This window comes from Heteronotia binoei, chromosome 15 (assembly GCF_032191835.1).
Source record: "Heteronotia binoei isolate CCM8104 ecotype False Entrance Well chromosome 15, APGP_CSIRO_Hbin_v1, whole genome shotgun sequence".
NCBI classification, from domain to species: Eukaryota; Metazoa; Chordata; class Lepidosauria; order Squamata; family Gekkonidae; genus Heteronotia; species Heteronotia binoei.
Genome location: NC_083237.1, coordinates 46,802,731 through 46,819,553, shown reverse-complemented (window position 1 = coordinate 46,819,553; position 16,823 = coordinate 46,802,731). Strand labels below are relative to the sequence as shown.

At 46.5% G+C, this 16,823-nt stretch overlaps 1 protein-coding gene across 4 annotated transcripts in view; it reads right to left on the bottom strand.

Moving 5' to 3' along the window:
* MPP2 (MAGUK p55 scaffold protein 2) overlaps positions 1–16,823 on the bottom strand; it is a 73,056-nt gene that overhangs the window by 41,972 nt on the left and 14,261 nt on the right. For 2 of the 4 annotated variants that reach the window (XM_060256300.1, XM_060256301.1), the window contains exon 1: positions 7,010–7,165. The exons of the other annotated variants lie outside the window; for them this stretch is intronic. In XM_060256300.1, coding sequence (XP_060112283.1) covers positions 7,010–7,097 — 88 coding nt within the window. In that variant the 5' untranslated portion in view covers positions 7,098–7,165. Of the gene's footprint in view, positions 1–7,009; positions 7,166–16,823 lie in introns of those variants that run through there. 4 annotated transcript variants of the gene reach the window in all.

Sequence of the window (16,823 nt, the reverse complement as noted above, 5' to 3'; positions counted from 1 at the left end):
GAGTGCTTGCCCTGGGTGCCACTGGAGGGGGGCACCAAATTGGGTATGGAGTCCATTCTATTCTATGAGCCCATAAGATAGAATGGGCCCATAAGGGGGTGTCATTTTTTAATTTTGCTTCCCCCCTCAAAAAAATATGTAGATCCAGTCCTGGCCCCACCTACCTCACAGGGCGTCTGTTGTGGGAAGAGGAAGGGAAGGAGATTGCAAGCTGCTCTGAGACTCTGAGTGAAGGGTGGGGTATAAATCTAATCTCTCTTCTAAACTCCTCTTGCCCCTTTCCCCATCTGTTTCTGCACGACTTTAATCTAAAATTATCTGGCTTCTCTCAGATTCTGATGTCACTTTTCAAGTGGTGAGGTGGTTTTTTGCAGCTTTATTCTGATAATATAGGTTTGGTTGCTGTTTTGAGCCCACAGAGCTTTTTATCAGAAGGAAAGGAAAAACCCAACTCTCCAGAAGTAACATAGCAGAACCAAAAAACTGATTGATAAATCCTGTTCCTGGAGTTGCCAACATTCAGGTGGGGACTAGAGATCTCCTGGAATCCCAACTGATCTCCAGGCAATAGAGGTAGACTCCGTGGCATTAGACATCACTGAGGACCATCCCCAGACTTCACCTCCAAATCTCCAGAATTTCCCAACCCAGAGATGGTAACCCTACCTGTCCCTCCTGTTGAAGTTTCTGTTTTTATAAGCCACACACTACCATCAGTTTCAACTAAGGGTCACACTCTAATTTTATTCAAAGCCAACATGCCATAGTGATTTGAATGGCAGGCTAGGACATGGGAAACCTAGTAGAATCCACGTTCTGCTAATGAAACTCAATGGATGTTGCTGGAACTCTCTGTCTGGGGCAATGATGCTCTGTATTCTTGGTGCTTGGGAGGAGCAACAGTGTGAGGGCTTCTAGTATCCTGGTCCCAATGATGGACCTCCTGATGGCACCTGGGTTTTTTCCCCCCTTTTGGCCACAGTGTGACACAGAGTGATGGACTGGATGGGCCATTGGCCTGATCCAACATGGTTTCTCTTATGTTCTTACCTGGGGCCAATTACACCCTCTCAGCCTCACAAGGTTTATTTATTTTGATCTTTATGCCCCTCTTTTCTCCTCAGTGAGAGGACCCAAAGTGGGTTACAACGTCATTCTGCCCTCCGCCATTTTTTCCTGCTGCTTGACCTCCCTGCCCTGGTTACATACATATTGGGGTCTGCCAGGGCTCCCGAATCTCTCCCCCCCCCCCTATCTGTGGTCCCATACAGGCAACAACACCAGAATGGGAAACCTATAAACAGCCGGTGAGATGGATGGATCACAAGTTGCCTCCTAGGGCTGCCAATGTCAGAGTGGCACCTGGAGATCTCCTGCTGTTATAACTGAGCTCCAGATGATCAAGATCAATTTCCCTGGAGAAAACTTTGGAGGGTGGAGTCTATGGCACTGTACCCTGCTGAAGTCCCTCCCCAAACCGCAGGCTCCACCCCCAAAATCTCCAACCCAGATCAGGCAACCCTATTGCACCCTGGAACAGCGAGCTATCCCTCAGCTTTGAATACAAATGGGAAAGAAAGGCCACTTGGAAGCTCCCCTCCCTCCCAATGATGAGAGTGCAAACAAGTCCATCTGTGCCGTCTACGGCACGGTGCCTCAGTCCATTTCCGATTTCCCAATTAATTGGGAGACAATTTTAATTAGTGACTCAAGCCTTGGCTGATTATAATTTCCCAGCTGAGAGTCAACAAAAGCTTAGAGGCCCACTACTTTGGCATGAACTGGCTCAAACTGCCTTTTCCCTCCCTTAAATCCCCACATTTCCTGAGCAAGGAGAAACGAGGCCCAGAGGGTGGGCACAGTGCCCAGCCAGGCACGCAAGCAGAACTCTGGCAAAACAAGCAGCATCTGTGGTCCCAGACTGGCCATGGCAGAGAGATGCAGACAGATGCCTCATTCCGGGCAGACACATTCATTAATACAGGATGAAATGGAGGCTTCGCTTCCAGTCAGTCAACAGGACAGGCGGGGTCCTCAGAGAAGGCTGAGGCCAATCATCCTGGAAAGAGAGTGACTGGCTAGACAGTCATCACATCCAAAGCAGCGATGGGTCTGACAGACTCCGACTGCTTTTGCATTGGTTTGTATCTCGCTTTTCTTTCCAGTGGGCACCCAAAGTGGCATCAAACATTATTCTCCCAACCTGTCAGGTAGCTTTGGTGGAGAAAATGGGACTGGCCAAAATCTGGTAAACTTCCAAGGCCAAGGAGGGATTCAGAGCTGAATCTCCCAAGATATTAGCCTGGCACTCTACGCCAGCATGCCAACCTGACTCTTGCTAAAGTGTCAGACAAGTCTTGGCTGGGAGACCCAGGTTCAAATTCCCACTCTGCCATGGAAACTCGTTGAGTAAGCTTGGGCAAGTCACACACTCTTAGGTATCCCTACCTCACAAAGTTGTTGTGGGACAGAATGGAGGAGAGGTGAATGATGTAAACTGCTCTGACTCCCCATTGGCGAGAAAGGTGGGACAGAAACAAAGTAAATAGGGAGGGAGGGAAGGAAGGAAGGAGGGAAGGAAGGAAGGAAGACCCCAAGGATGGAGGACTGTAGCACAGTGGTGGAGTATTTGTTGAGCATGCAGAAGGCCCCAGGTTCAGTCTTTGGCATCTCCAGCCAACGGGAGTGGGTGAAGTGAAAGAGCACAATCCAGAGAGCTACTGCCAGGCTACACATTATTGACCAGTTGCGGATGCCAGCCTCCAGTTGGGACCTGAGGATTCCCCAAAATTACAGCTCATCTCCAGACTACAAAGAGCAGTTCCTCTGGAGAAAATGGATGCTTTGGAGGGTTGACTCTATGGCATTGTACCCTACTCAGGTCTTTGCCCTCCTCAGGCTCCATCCCAAAGCCATCAGGAGTTTCCCAACTTGGATCTGGCAACCCTCCCCTCTCCATCCCCCACCAGTGGCTGTGGAGGGGGGGGCGGGGCTGGGAACCCTAGCTGACTGGTCCTAACCTGGTCCAAAAATCTGATTCAGTCCAAGGCTGCTTTAGGTGTTGCTTTTTGTCAGTCAGCCCATTTGCTTATCTTGGCTCCCTTTTTTCTCCCTTTTAGTGGAGAAAGGCTCCCTTTTTCTCCCTTTTTCTCCCTTTTAGTGGGTTCCTTCTGGTCTCCTCCCCTTCTCAATCACTAGGGATAAATAGTTGCCAAAAGAAAGAAATTGACAAACAGAGATAAATGAAAGAGAGATGGCAAAACATGGCCACGGATTTCTGCTTCCTTATCTTTGCAGATGATCCCCTTCAGCGTTCTCTGCCTATCAGTAAGAGAGTGTCACAATTTTCAATAGCTTGGCTTATTATGGATAGGATGGATGTAACCTGCAACCTGGCTCCAAGAGCACATCCATGTGACAGGTGTTTAGCCACGTTTCAACATACTCAACAATCACCACTTTCCCTGAAAGAACTGGAGGAAATACAGCATTTTGAAAAATGGGGAGGAAGGGATGAAGAAACCATCAAACTAAGAACAAAACTTAAGAGTACCAACTATATTCATTCCAGTTTCTTACACAGGGACTCCTGCTTGAATGATTTACAACACCTCTGCACCTCTTCCTATTGTTGCCAAACTCCAGGGGGTGGCTGGAGATCTCCTGCTATTACAACTGATCTCCAGGTGACAGAGACCAGTTCCCCCAGAGAAAAAAAGGGCCACTTGGGAAGGCAGACCCTATGGCATTGTACCCCACTGAAGTGCCTCCCAACCCCGCCCTCTTCAGGCTCCACACCCCTAACCTTCAGGTATTTCCCAACCTTGTGCTGGAACCCCACTGTCTTTCCTCTCCAGTTATAACAAATATCTGCAAAAAGATTTTCAGTGCCGTATACATCTAAATTCCAATTCGCACTACTGGAATAACTTGATTAGTCCTTAAGGTACCACTGGGCGTCTCTTTTATTTTTCTGCAACAGATTAATGCAGCTACCCTCTGGAACTGTCCCCAAGTGTGGAGTGCTGGGGAAATGGGGTTACAGTTTTCCCAACTCTGGGCAACAATCTAATTACTGCAATACATTCATGTCCATTGAGAGTCACCATACTCCCCACCCGGACAAAGGTTCTCTTTAAGCTTTCCAGACCTTCAACCGAGCTCAGCTAAAACTTCACCTGAAAGCAAATCACAGGTCTTGCCCAGAGCCAGGGCTTTTTCTGGTAGCAGCATATTAGGCTACACCCTCCCCCCTCCCAATGCAGCCAATCCTCCAAGAGCTTACAGTAGGCCCTGTAAGATGAGCTCTGTAAGCTCTTGGGGGATTGGCTATATCAGGGGGTGTGGCCTAATATGCAAAGGAGTTCCTGCTACAAAAAAAGCCCTGCCCAGAGCTACCAGTCCTGAGGGTGATCGGGCCCTGATATTTGGCCCCCACCATTCCCCTTCTCTTGGCAGCCCTAAATATGGTCTGTTGATTTCAATTCTGAACTCAAATAGGTTTTCTTTTCTTTCATTCCTTATGGTATTGCATGGCTGGGATAAGGTAGGACGACAACGGGAAGCCCACAGTCTCCAGGCTCCACCACACCTACAAAATTACAGTTTCCGAGGTGCCTCAGGAGGCACACTGATGACTACTATCCACATCCAGCAGGGGAAAATTGGTACACTTGGGTTACGCATTAAATGAATGAAGGACTCCAAGCTTGGCACGGAATAAGTTGCTTCCAAAACGCCTGTGGGGGCATGTTACGAAAGATCAGCTTGTCGTGCTTTATCTCCCTCAAGCCTAGAAAGCACTTTCTTGTACTGAGGCCACAGAATGTCACACCTTGATTGTCATACTGCATCTTCCTCCCAAGAACTGAAAAGGAACACAAGCTGTGAGACCTCGTTTCCAAGCCAGGCAGTCAGGTGTAATTCACAATAGTTACAAGCTGGCTGGAAAGCGGCAAAATTGGTTGCAAATTTAGTGAACGCCACCAAGCAGGGCATAAAGAAAAAGCAAGGACCAAATGTGTTAACCTGAGCAGGCTCTTTGTGTTCAGAAATGGGGGGTGGGGGGTGGAGAGGAAAAGAAGAAGATGATGATATTGTGCTTATACACCGCCCTTCACTCTGAATCTCTGAGTATCAGAGCAATTTACAATCTCCTTTACCTTCCTCCCCCACAACAGACACCCTGTGAGGTAGGTGGGGCTGAGAGAGCTCTCCCAGAAGCTGCCCTTTCAAGGACAGCTCTGCAAGAACTATGGCTGATGCAAGGCCATTCCAGCAACTGCAAGTGGAGGAGTGGGGAATCAAACCCAGTTCTCCCAGATAAGAGTCCGTGCACTTAACCACTGCACCAAACTGGCTCAATCAGGTTTCAAAATTGTAACAAATATATGAATTAGGCATACCCATACAGGCAGCTGCCCTGACCTGGATAATCCAGGCTAGCCTGATCTCATCAGAACTTGGAAACTGAGCAGGGTCAGCCCTGGCTAGTATTTGGATGGGAGACCTCCAAAGAAGTCCATTGCAATGTGAGGGCAGGCAATGACATCTCTGGATGCCTCTTGCCTTGCAAACCCTCTGGGGTTGCTGTAAGTTTGTTGTGACTTGACAGCATTCTCCACACCACCAAGGAGGAGGCTGCACCCTTTACACATTTTGGCAAAAAGATGGAAGGCAATAAGAATGTTCACCCAAAAAGGTGGACCAAGCAGCTGTAGGGATGGAAAAAGGGGCAGAATTACAGTCCCATCTAAACCACCAAGAAGATGCATAATAATATACTGAAATCTAGGTACAAAAGCTTGCAGATTATACAGAACTTTTCATTGATACAGATCTCTGACGGAAAGGCCTGTGTAATTTGTCAGCTTGCCTATTTCAGAGGCAAGAGAATGTGGCAACTGACGCAGAGTTACTGTGGAAGTAGTCAGGCTTGCTACAGAGATGCTGCCAGAAAGGAATCTTCCCCCCCCCCTCCCCACTCTACTTGTCATTATGCATGCAGCGGTTTATCTTGCAACTGCTGTCACCTTGCAAATTACCATAGCCCCACCCCCCACCCCGACTTACAGGCTCAGTTTAAACATATTGCAAATTGTGGTTGGTGTGACTATCTGAACGTAGGTCATACCATTAACTACGTCTATTTGGACCTCTTGGTCCAGGATCTTTAAGCACAGTTTGGAACTGACTTATAAACCACAGGCAGTGCCTGTAATGTACAGACACAGGTGGTGGTGGAACACGTTATTAAGTCACAGCTGACTTACAGTAGGGTTTTCAAGGCAAGAGATGTTCAGAAATGGATTGCCCTTTGCCATTGCCTCTGGGCAGCAGTCCTGCGATTCCTGGGTGGCTTCCCATTCAAGTACTAACCGGAGTCAACCCTGTTTAGCTTCTGAGACCTGATAAGAATAGACTAGCCTGGGTTGTCCGGGTCAGGGTGCAGAAACTGTGACCCAATCATGCTTTGTTGCCCAGGTCCGGCCCTAGACTGTTTGGCTCCCCAGGCAGGGCTAACTTCTGGCACACACACCCCACACTGATAACATCACCAACTCACATGGAGGTGCCCAATTCGGTGCCCCCAAAAGGCCAGCGCCCTAGACACCTGGCCAGAACAAATGTCAGCAAAACCAGAAGTCATTAAGGCAAACCAAGATTGTCTACAAGCCAAATCCTGGTTTTGCCAACAAACAGTTAATCAAAACAAACTGTGATTTCACAGAATGTCCAAACTGAGCCTTAATACAAGAAACATCTCATGCAGGGGCTAGGAAAGGCAGAGAAAGAACAGACCTCATTACAGGGATGTCATTAAGGGTATAACACCAGATCCAGCCTACTCTCTGCCTTTGTTTCCTTTTCTCTCTTACACAGCTGGCAGCTAGCATCATCTCATTTTTTCCCCCACAGAGTCAGCGCTGTTACATACTCCTAAACTGGAACAGCAGGGTATGTAGAAGAAAGTATCTTTCTCACATGATACAGGGCAGGTATCTCCTACCTTCTCTATGAAGCTCAGATTCTTGGGAGGATGCTAGGAACATCTCTTCCAAGAACAAGTTGTCCACTGGCCTGCCAATCATAGTCATCTTCTGAAAAGGATGCTGAAGGAGCCCTCTTCCCCACCTGCTGCTGCAGCAACCGTCTCTGGCTACCGCTCAGTTTTGTAAGGGAACTGAGGGTGAGGACAGGCAGTGTTTCTGCCTGCCCCTGTTTCCCTTCCTCTCTGTTTCTCTCTAAAAGATTGCAAAAGGAGACCAAATGACTCCACAAAAGGCCAGCCAATCAGGAACAAAGGATGTGAAAAGGTGTGTGCCAGGCAGACAGAAAGTGAGAATGGGAGAGTAAAAGTTGTTAATGGAAGTGGTGCCTTTGGTGCACAGCTGTGCTGCCTAAAAAACCTAGACTGAGCTCTGGAGCAGTGACCGAGGCTAGCTGCTGCTCCCTGGATTCTCTAAACACATGTGACTTGCAAGCAGGGAAAAAATGATTATAGGCAGGGCTCGTTTTGAGCAGGAATGCAGTAGGGATGTAGCCTAATATGCAAATGAGTTTCTGCTGGGCTTTTTCTTTTAAAAAATCCCTGTGCGAAACAATGCTGACAATCAGGGGATGTAGCCTAATATGCAAATGAGTTCCTGCTGGGCTTTTTCTACAAAAAAAGCCCTGATTATAGGAAGACTTTAGCCACCTTAAATGCACAGACAGAAACCGGATTCTAGCACCTCAAATCCAGAGTGTTCAATCAGTCTAGCACCACTAATTGAGCATACTGATTATGCCTATAAATTTCACATCATTTCCCGTCAAGGGGGAATGTATGCACTGTTTGAGAAAGATAGGATTAGGGTCATGTCTCCCCCCATCCACATGTTTATTAGAACATGAACAAACACGTAAATGCCCTGGAAAAAAAGGGCAGGACAAACTATGCATTTTTGTCAACTGTGTTTGGAACCTGTTCTGATATTGTGATCGTTTCTATACCAGTTGCTGCTATTTCCTGGCATGCTGAAGCTCCAACTTTTTGACACCCCTTCCATAAAAGGGCATTTATTTGGGAGAATTTTGTCTTGAATTTGGATCTCATCCTCCCCATGTGATCCACGCTTCCTTTGGAGAAGATAACCAAAGGAGCCTGAAATTCAGGAGCACTTTCAACCCTTCAGACAGCCAGTAAACACATGGAGGAAAGCTGAGGTCACACACGTGCAGTGCACACCCCACTTCCAACCACTGTATGTTCATCTGAACTTCTGCACAGAGTCTACATACCTGTGCAGTCAGATGAACGCACAGAGATCAAGGCCGGGGAGTATGGGTGTAACAGCAGCTCCCCTCCATTTATTCACTGGTTATCTGAACAGACTGTCTTGATTTTCTTCCTAAAGTTACCTACAAAGTTCAACTTGTAATAACCAAAGAAAATGTGTCAGGGTTTGAAAAGGGCTTTCAATTGATTCTGTCTCATCTCTTCAAAGTTTGAAGACCCTGGCTAAACAGTTGAGCACATCATCGCTAGCTTTCATCTTCCTGGATATCCAAGCAGCTACTGCATTGATCTCCCAATCATTTAAATCCACCTTTGTCCAAGTACTAATTTGAAACATTTGAAACCAGAGGATGCATCACGATACACTGTCTGACATCTACTGCTCAGATAAGATCAGCCAACTGTATAATCAGAGGAAGTGTACAATGCTTTGTTTTGCACAAAATCAAAATTGGCTTGCCCAAAGCCCTGAAAATCTCCCTACCAGACAATCTCCTTGGGGTAATATCAATACCTCTTCCCCATTCAACATATTAGCATCAATACCAATTAATATTAATATCTCTTTCTCCCCTGCACCAGCCCCAAGCATTGCAAAGCTTTAAAAACTCTACCATCCTGATGCACTTGTGTTGTCTTGCCAAAGCAAGAATGATGTGAATTCTTCTGAAGCTGCTCCATATCCCCATGATGTATAATTGAACTCAGATTCTATCACTGATGGGACAAGGCTCTGGGCCTATATGAACGCAGGACAGCTGCCTCATCTGTCAAATCAATCAGTCATATTTAGCGATGGGCATGAACCAAACCACGAAGCAAAATTCCTCACAAAATTTTCCCCGTTCATGGTTCGCAAATCGAAGTTTGTGATGGGTCTATCACCATAAACTTCCACGAATTTTTAAAGCAGTTTGTGGCAGTTCATGATAGAACAGAAAGCAGGAATTTATAGAGACTCCAAGTCCCTTTAATTCTCTGCTTTCTGTTCCTAGTGAAAGCTGCAAAAACAGCTGAGTGGCAGGGGGCTGTCTGCACACCCCATTTAAAGGGACTGAGGTCCCTTGCAACAGAGCTTGGGGGTCCATGAACAACAAATCAGTTTCAAACAAACCTCCCAGATTGATTTGGTTCATGGTTCAGTTCTCCTGGAGGCTGGCAACTTTACTCAGGGGTGGAGCTTAATAGGCAAGGTGTGGACCTAATAGCAAACACCTGAGCCAAGCCAAAAACAGCCTCCTTCTGTACTTCAGACATCTAATTCTTTTCCCTTCAAATCTTGAGGAAGAGCCTGAAGTCCTGGAACTTCAGGATCTAGCCAACATTACATTAAGTCCACTCTAGACATTGTCCACCAAGATCTATTTTGGGAATTCTGTGTTTTCTCACATCAATTTGCCACAAGCCTAGGGCATACAAGGCAAGAGGGCTGAAGCCTCTCTAGGGCTGCCGATTATAGCATAGAAAATTCCTGGAGGTTTGGGTGTGGAGCCAGGGGAGGGCATGGATGCCAGACTCCAAGTGGGACCTCGGGATCCCCTGGAATTATAGTTCATCTCCAGATCATAGAATCATAGAGTTGGAAGGGACCTCCAGGGCCATCTAGTCCAACCCCCTGCACAATGCAGGAAACTCACAAACACCTCCCCCTAAATTCACAGGATCTTCATTGCTGTCAGATGGCCATCCAGCCTCTGTTTAAAAATCTCCAAGGAAAGAGAGCCCATCACCTCCTGAGAAAGCCTGTTACACTGAGGAATCACTCTAATGGTCAGGAAGTTCTTCCTAATGTTGAGCTGGAAACTCTTTTGATTTAATTTCAACCCTTTGGTTCTGGTCCTACCTTCCGGGGCCACAGAAAACAATTCCACACTATCCTCTATATGACAGCCCTTCAAGTACTTGAAGATGGTGATCATATCACCTCTCAGCCGCCTCCTCTCCAGGCTAAACATCCCCAGCTCCTTCAACCTTTCCTCATAGGACTTGGTCTCCAGACCCCTCACCATCTTCGTCACCCTCCTCTGGACCCGTCCCAGCTTGTCTATATTCTTCTTAAAATGTGGTGTCCAAAACTGAACACAATACTCCAGGTGAGGTCTTACCAGAGCAGAGTAAAGCGATACCATCACATCACGTGATCTGGACACTATACTTCTGTTGATACAGCCCAGAATTGCATTTGCCTTTTTTAGCCATCGCATCACACTGTTGACTCATGTTCAGCGTATGATCCACTAAGACCCCTAGATCCTTTCCGCACATACTACTGCTAAGTCTCCCCCATTCTATAACCATGCATTGGATTTTTCCTACCTAAATGCAGAACTTTACATTTATCCCTGTTAAAATTCATTTTATTGGTTTTAGCCCAGTTTTTCAGCCTGTCAAGGTCATCTTGTATCCTGTTTGTCTTCTTCTTTGTTTGCAACCCCTCCCAATTTAGTATCATCTGCAAATTTAATAAGCATTTCCTCTATTCCTTCATCCAAATAATTGATAAAGATGTTGAACAAAACAGGTCCCAGGACAGATCCCTGAGGCACTCCACAGATCAGAAATCAGTCCCCCTAGATAAAATAGAAGCATAGGAGGATGGACTCCATGGCATTATCTGCCACTGAGGTCCCTGTTCTCCCCAGGCTCCATTCCCAAATTTCCAGGAGTTTCCCAACCTGGATCTGGCAACGCTACCCTCCCATCCCCTGCCAGTGGCCAGGGGAGTCTGGTAACCTTAGGGAAGGGAAAGGACCTCCATGGAGTACAATGCCAAAGAGGCCACCCTCTAAAACTGGTATTTTCTCCAGGAGGACTGATCTCTGTAGTCTGGGGATCAATCATAATTCCAAGACATCTCCAGGCTCCACCTGGAGGTTGGCAACCCTAAGCATCCCCCTCCCATACTGTTCCCATGCTGTTTCTCTGGCCTGAAATGGCCTCCCAGGAGCTGCTGCTTGCCCCATTCACAAAATAACATGTACTCAGGGCTTTTTTTGTAGAAAAAGCTCAGCAGGGACTCATTTGCATATTAGACCACACCCCCTGACATCACCGCTGTTTCACACAGTGCCTTTTGTAGAAGAAGCCCAGCAGGAACTCATTTGCATATTGGACCACACCCATTTCAGGCCAGAGAAACATTGCCATTGTTTCACACAGGGCTTTTCTGTAGAAAAAGCCCAACAGGAATTCATTTGCATATTAGACATCACCATTGTTCCACACAGGGCTTTTTTGTAGAAAAAGCCCAGCAGGAACTCATTTGCATATCAGGCCACACACCCCTGACTCCAAGCCAGCTGGAACTGCGTTCCTGTGCATTCCTGCTCAAAAAAAGCACTGGATGTACTGATGGGCTGTGTGTACATTTCTCAAATGGGACAAACGGTGGCCATTTCAGGCCCAGAAAAGGGTGCCAGGGGAGGCATCCAAAGAAGCCTCTCCTCATATGCTGTAGCCCCTCTCCCCAAGTGCCTGGGGATTAAGTTTCAAAAATTACTGGGTGCTCTGAACACAAAACTCCCAGCATGCATATGGTTTGGCAGGACCCGGAGCGGCTCCCAAAATAGCACAAGTGTTGTTAGACCCGCAGGCCAAACCTAAGCATCTGGCAACGTTAATGTCCAGTTTTAGGTCAACAACCATAATCCTGAAGAGTGCAAGCAATTTGCGCTGTGGTACCTGCTGGGATTTTGGAATAGGATCTTGACACTTTTAGCTCCTGACTACCCATTCAAGGAGGATTGAGAGGGGTCCTGTTATTTCCCTCCCCCAGCCCCAGCTCTACTTGCTGCAGGATTTTCACCCAGGAAACCATCACTGTTTTCTAATCTCTTTAAGATGCCTGACTGATTCCCCCCCCCCCACTCCTCCCCTTCTGCTGTGCTTATTCTATTACATCCTCGTTTCTGTGGCAACGGGGGAAGAGATTTGCATCCAAGGTTACACTAAACCAGGATGGATTGAAATGTAGGTTTTAAAGAGATAGCGACACTATCCGTAACCCTTTTCTCCCAATACGAGAGCTTTTCGACCGTATTTCAAGTGTCGCATATAGAAAGGGATTGTGGTGCTTTCATAGGAAGAGAAAGCCATGCTGGAGACTAGCAGCAAATGCTGTTTTCCCTTGTTGGGGTCAGATGCAGGGCAGGAAGAGGTGGTGGAGAAAAGTGGCAGATTGCATGAAAGCCAAGTGAGTCCAGGGGAGGGACGGATTGGTACTCAGTGGAGCTACTTGGACACAGCTCAGCAGAATCTTAGCCCCAGTTACTGACAAATCGAGTGTTCGTGCTCAGACCAGTCAAACAATGGCCTGTTGGAAAACCCTAATGATAATTTCCTACATTAAGGAGGCTGAAGTTGGTTCCTTATTCACAGATCCTTATTCATTCCTTATTCAAACCTTATTCGTGAATTCAACCAAAAACACTGAAGAGAGTTTGAAAGCTCTGAACCACAAAATAAGGTCTGGACCCCCCTATATCATACACCCTCTTCTTCAGGGGACTCTGCCCTTTGAGAAGACATGTGCTGTTTCATGGTCCAATGAGCGGTTCTCGTGCCAGCTACTCCAAAACGAGGTGCCCCCAGGACACAAAGACAGACACTGGGGACAGGCTGTACCCCAAAACAATGTTTAGACCACCCCAAGTGACACATCCCCGCACTCAGGACACTGTCCCCTGCAGGAAGACATGCAGTGCTACCCGGTCCAAACTATAGTTCCAGTGCCCCAAGCTTCCATTGTGAGTGCCACCTAGAAGCCTGCGTTCCAAAGGAGATTTGAATAAGGAACTGTTTTGACTGCTTGCCCTCTGCACCCCAAAATGCACTTTGGACCACCACACCCCCACGTTCAGGGCACTCTACCCTTTGAGAGGACATGTGCTGCTTCATGGTCCAATGAGCGGTTCTCGTGCCAGCCACTCCAGACCAAGGTGTCCCAAGTGTCCCAGGACACTCAAAGAGGCAGACACTGGGGCCAGGCTGTACCCCAAAACACACTCGGGGCACTGTCCTCTTCAAGAAGACATGCAGAGGTGCCTGGTCCAAACACTGGTTCCAGTGCCAAAAGCTTCCAATTGGGGTGCCACCTAGAAGCCTGTATTTCAAAGGAGATTTGAATAAGGAACTATTTTGATTGCTTGCCCTCTGCACCCCAAAAATTAAATAATCAACAACTTACAACCTCTATTGGATAGTGACAGCTCTCTTTCAAAAGTACTGGGGGGTAAACCTTTTCTTTCACACAGACAGCCCCCTAATCTCAAACAACTCCTCACCCACAACAATACAACATCTCGTCTGAGCATGGACACTGGTACCAGGAAAGGTACCAGGAAAGGTCCCCTGTGCAAGCACCAGTTGTTTCCGACTCTGGGGTGATGTTGCTTTCACAATGTTTTCATGGCAGACTTTTTATGGGGTGGTTTGCCATTGCCTTCCCCAGTCATCTACACTTTCCCCCCAGCAAGCTGGGTACTCATTTTACCGACCTCAGAAGGATGGAAGGCTGAGTCAACCTGGAGCCAGCTACCTTAAAACCCAGCTTCCTCCAGGGATCAAACTCAGGTCGTCTCCTCACCTGGTTGCCTCCGCACACGCTTGACACCATCTGAACCATCTGCAGGGCTGTCATCCCAGAAGGAAGCCTCTTCTAAAGATGATGCACAAGAAAGCCCGCAAACGGTTTGCTGCAGACAAGCAGACTAAGGACATGGATTTCTGGAACCATGTCCTGTGGTCCGATGAGACCAAGATAAACTTATTTGGTTCAGATGGTGACAAGCGTGTGTGGCGAAAACCAGGTGAGGAGTACAAAGACAAGTGTGTCTTGCCTACAGTCAAGCATGGTGGTGGGAATGTCATAGTCTGGGGCTGCATGAGTGCTGCCGGCACTGGGGAGCTACAGTTCATTGAGAGAACCATGAATGCCAACATGTACTGTGATATACTGAAGCAGAGCGTGATCCCCTCCCTTCGGAGACTGGGCCGCAGGGCAGTATTCCAATATGATAACGACCCCAAACACACCTCCAAAACGACCACTGCCTTGCTAAAGAAGTTGAGGGTAAAAGTGATGGACTGGCCAAGCATGTCTCCAGACCTAAGCCCTATTAAGTATCTGTGGGGCATCCCGAAACGGAAGGTGGAGGTGCGCAAGGTCTCTAACATCCACCAGCTACGTGACGTCGTCATGGAGGAGTGGAAGAGGACTCCAGTGGCAACCTGTGAGGCTCTGGTGAACTCTGTGCCCAAACGGGTTAAGGCAGTGTTAGAAAGTAATGGTGGCCACACTAAATATTGACACTTTGGGCCCCATTTGGACATTATCACTTAGGGGTGTACTCACTTTTGTTGCCAGCAGTTTAGACATTAATGGCTGTGTGTTGCGTAATTTTGAGGGGACAGCTCATTTACACTTATACAAGCTGCAGACTCACTACTTTACATTGTAGCCAAGTGTTATTTCTTCAGTGTTGTCACATGAAAAGATATACTTAAATATTTACAAAATGTGAGGGGGTGTACTCACTTCTGTGACATACTGTAACTACACCGTCTCAGGCTCATTCACTTGTTCATCTTCCAATATCATATATGCCATTAAATGCTAATAATGCCCTTCAGTTCTCTGCATAGGGCAAACAGGACAAACCCTCCGCCCAAGGATGAATGGACACAAATCTGACATCAGGAATTACAGAACTGAGAAACCTGTGGGGGAACACTTTAACCTTCCAAAGCTTTCAATGGGTGACCTCAAAGTAGCTGTTTTACTGCAAACGAACTTCAAGAACAGAAAGGAGAGAAACTGCTGGATTACAAATTATTATGAAACTTGGAAGAAACACCTCCCCAGGACTGAACAGGGATATTGGGTTTTTTTAATCTCATTACAGATGCTAAACTCACTCTGAGTATAGTTATACGTCCACAGTATTCCAATGCATTTCTCTTTTAGAATAGTGTATCAGAATAATTATTTGTAAAGGCATACTCAAAATAGGTATATTGGCTGTTTATCTTATTACATATCCTTAACCCATTTTCACTATATTTTATTGTATTTTTTTCCTATGGCAAACTAGAATGATGTTTATATGTTAAAAAGTAAATTAGATGAACAAGAACATCACTATCCAATGTATTCTCCTTTTAGCTGTATTTTCATACTCAGATAGGGATATTGGATCTTTTTCTCATTATATATACTGAACCCATCTTCCACTATATTTTAAATGTATTTTTTTCCTAATGGCAAACTATATGCATGTTGCATGTTAAAAGGTAAATTAGTTGGATGGGAAAATTCCAGAAATAGAATGCCTTCCTTTTTGGCCCAGGAACAGACATTCTCACATTTTGTCATATTACTGTTTTACTGCTTGCGCATGCTCATGCTACTCAGATCAAAGGGCAGAGTTCCCTGAATGTAGGGGTGTATGGCTTGTGGTGGTCCATGCTGTATTTTTGGGGTGTAGAGGGCAAGCAGTCAAAACAGTTCCTTATTCAAATCTCCCTTGAAATACAGGCTTCTAAGTGACACCCCAATTGGAAGCTTTTGGCGCCGGAACTAATGTTTGGACCAGGCACCTCTGCATGTCTTCTTGAAGAGGACAGTGCCCCGAGTGTGGAGATGTGTCACTTGGGGTGGTCTAAACATTGTTTTGGGGTACAGCACCTGGCACGAGAACCGCTCATTGGACCATGAAGCAGCACATGTCTTCTCGAAGGGCAGAGTCCCCTGAAGAAGGGGGTGTATGATATAGGGGGGCCAAACTTTATTTTGTGGTTCAGAGCTTTCAAACTCTCTTCAGTGTTTTTGGTTGAATTCACGAATAAGGAATGAATAAGGAATGAATAAGAATCTGCGAATAAGGAACCAACTTCAGCCTCCTCCTACATTCTGGGACACAAGAGGCTTTCCACTTAGAGTGTAATTGTGCGGGGAAGGAAAGACAGATTCAATTAGGTCCAAAGGATTGGATTGAGTTTAACCATGAAAATGCAGTATGCTGTAAGGACATTTGTGGCACACTTTCATAGACCTCATTTTAAAAAGAACACTGTGGCAGTGTTATTGATATAAGACAGAAGGCAATTTGTTTTAAAGTCAGAGTGACCAAACTGTGGCTCAGGAGCCACATGCGGCTCCTTCACACATATTATGTGGCTTTCAAAACCCCCAGCACCCCATTAGCTGGCTTGGAGAAGGCATTTGTCTCTTTAAATCACTTCTCTCAGCCAAGCCAGCTGGCAGCTCAGAAAATGCATTTAAAGTTAAATTTGCTATCTTTCCAGCTCTCTCTCCCCTAATCTTCCTTCCTTCCTTCCCTTGCAGCTCTCAAACCTCTGATGTTAATTGCTTGCGGCTCTCAAATGTCTGATGTTTATTCTATGTGGCTCTTACATTAAGCAAGTCTAGCCAGCCCTGTTTTAAAGCCTTCTTGGCATATCAAGTACCCAGAGTAGAGATGCCATCCTCTAGGTGAGACCTGGGGACCACTCAGAATTACAGCTCATCTCCAGTTTACAGAGA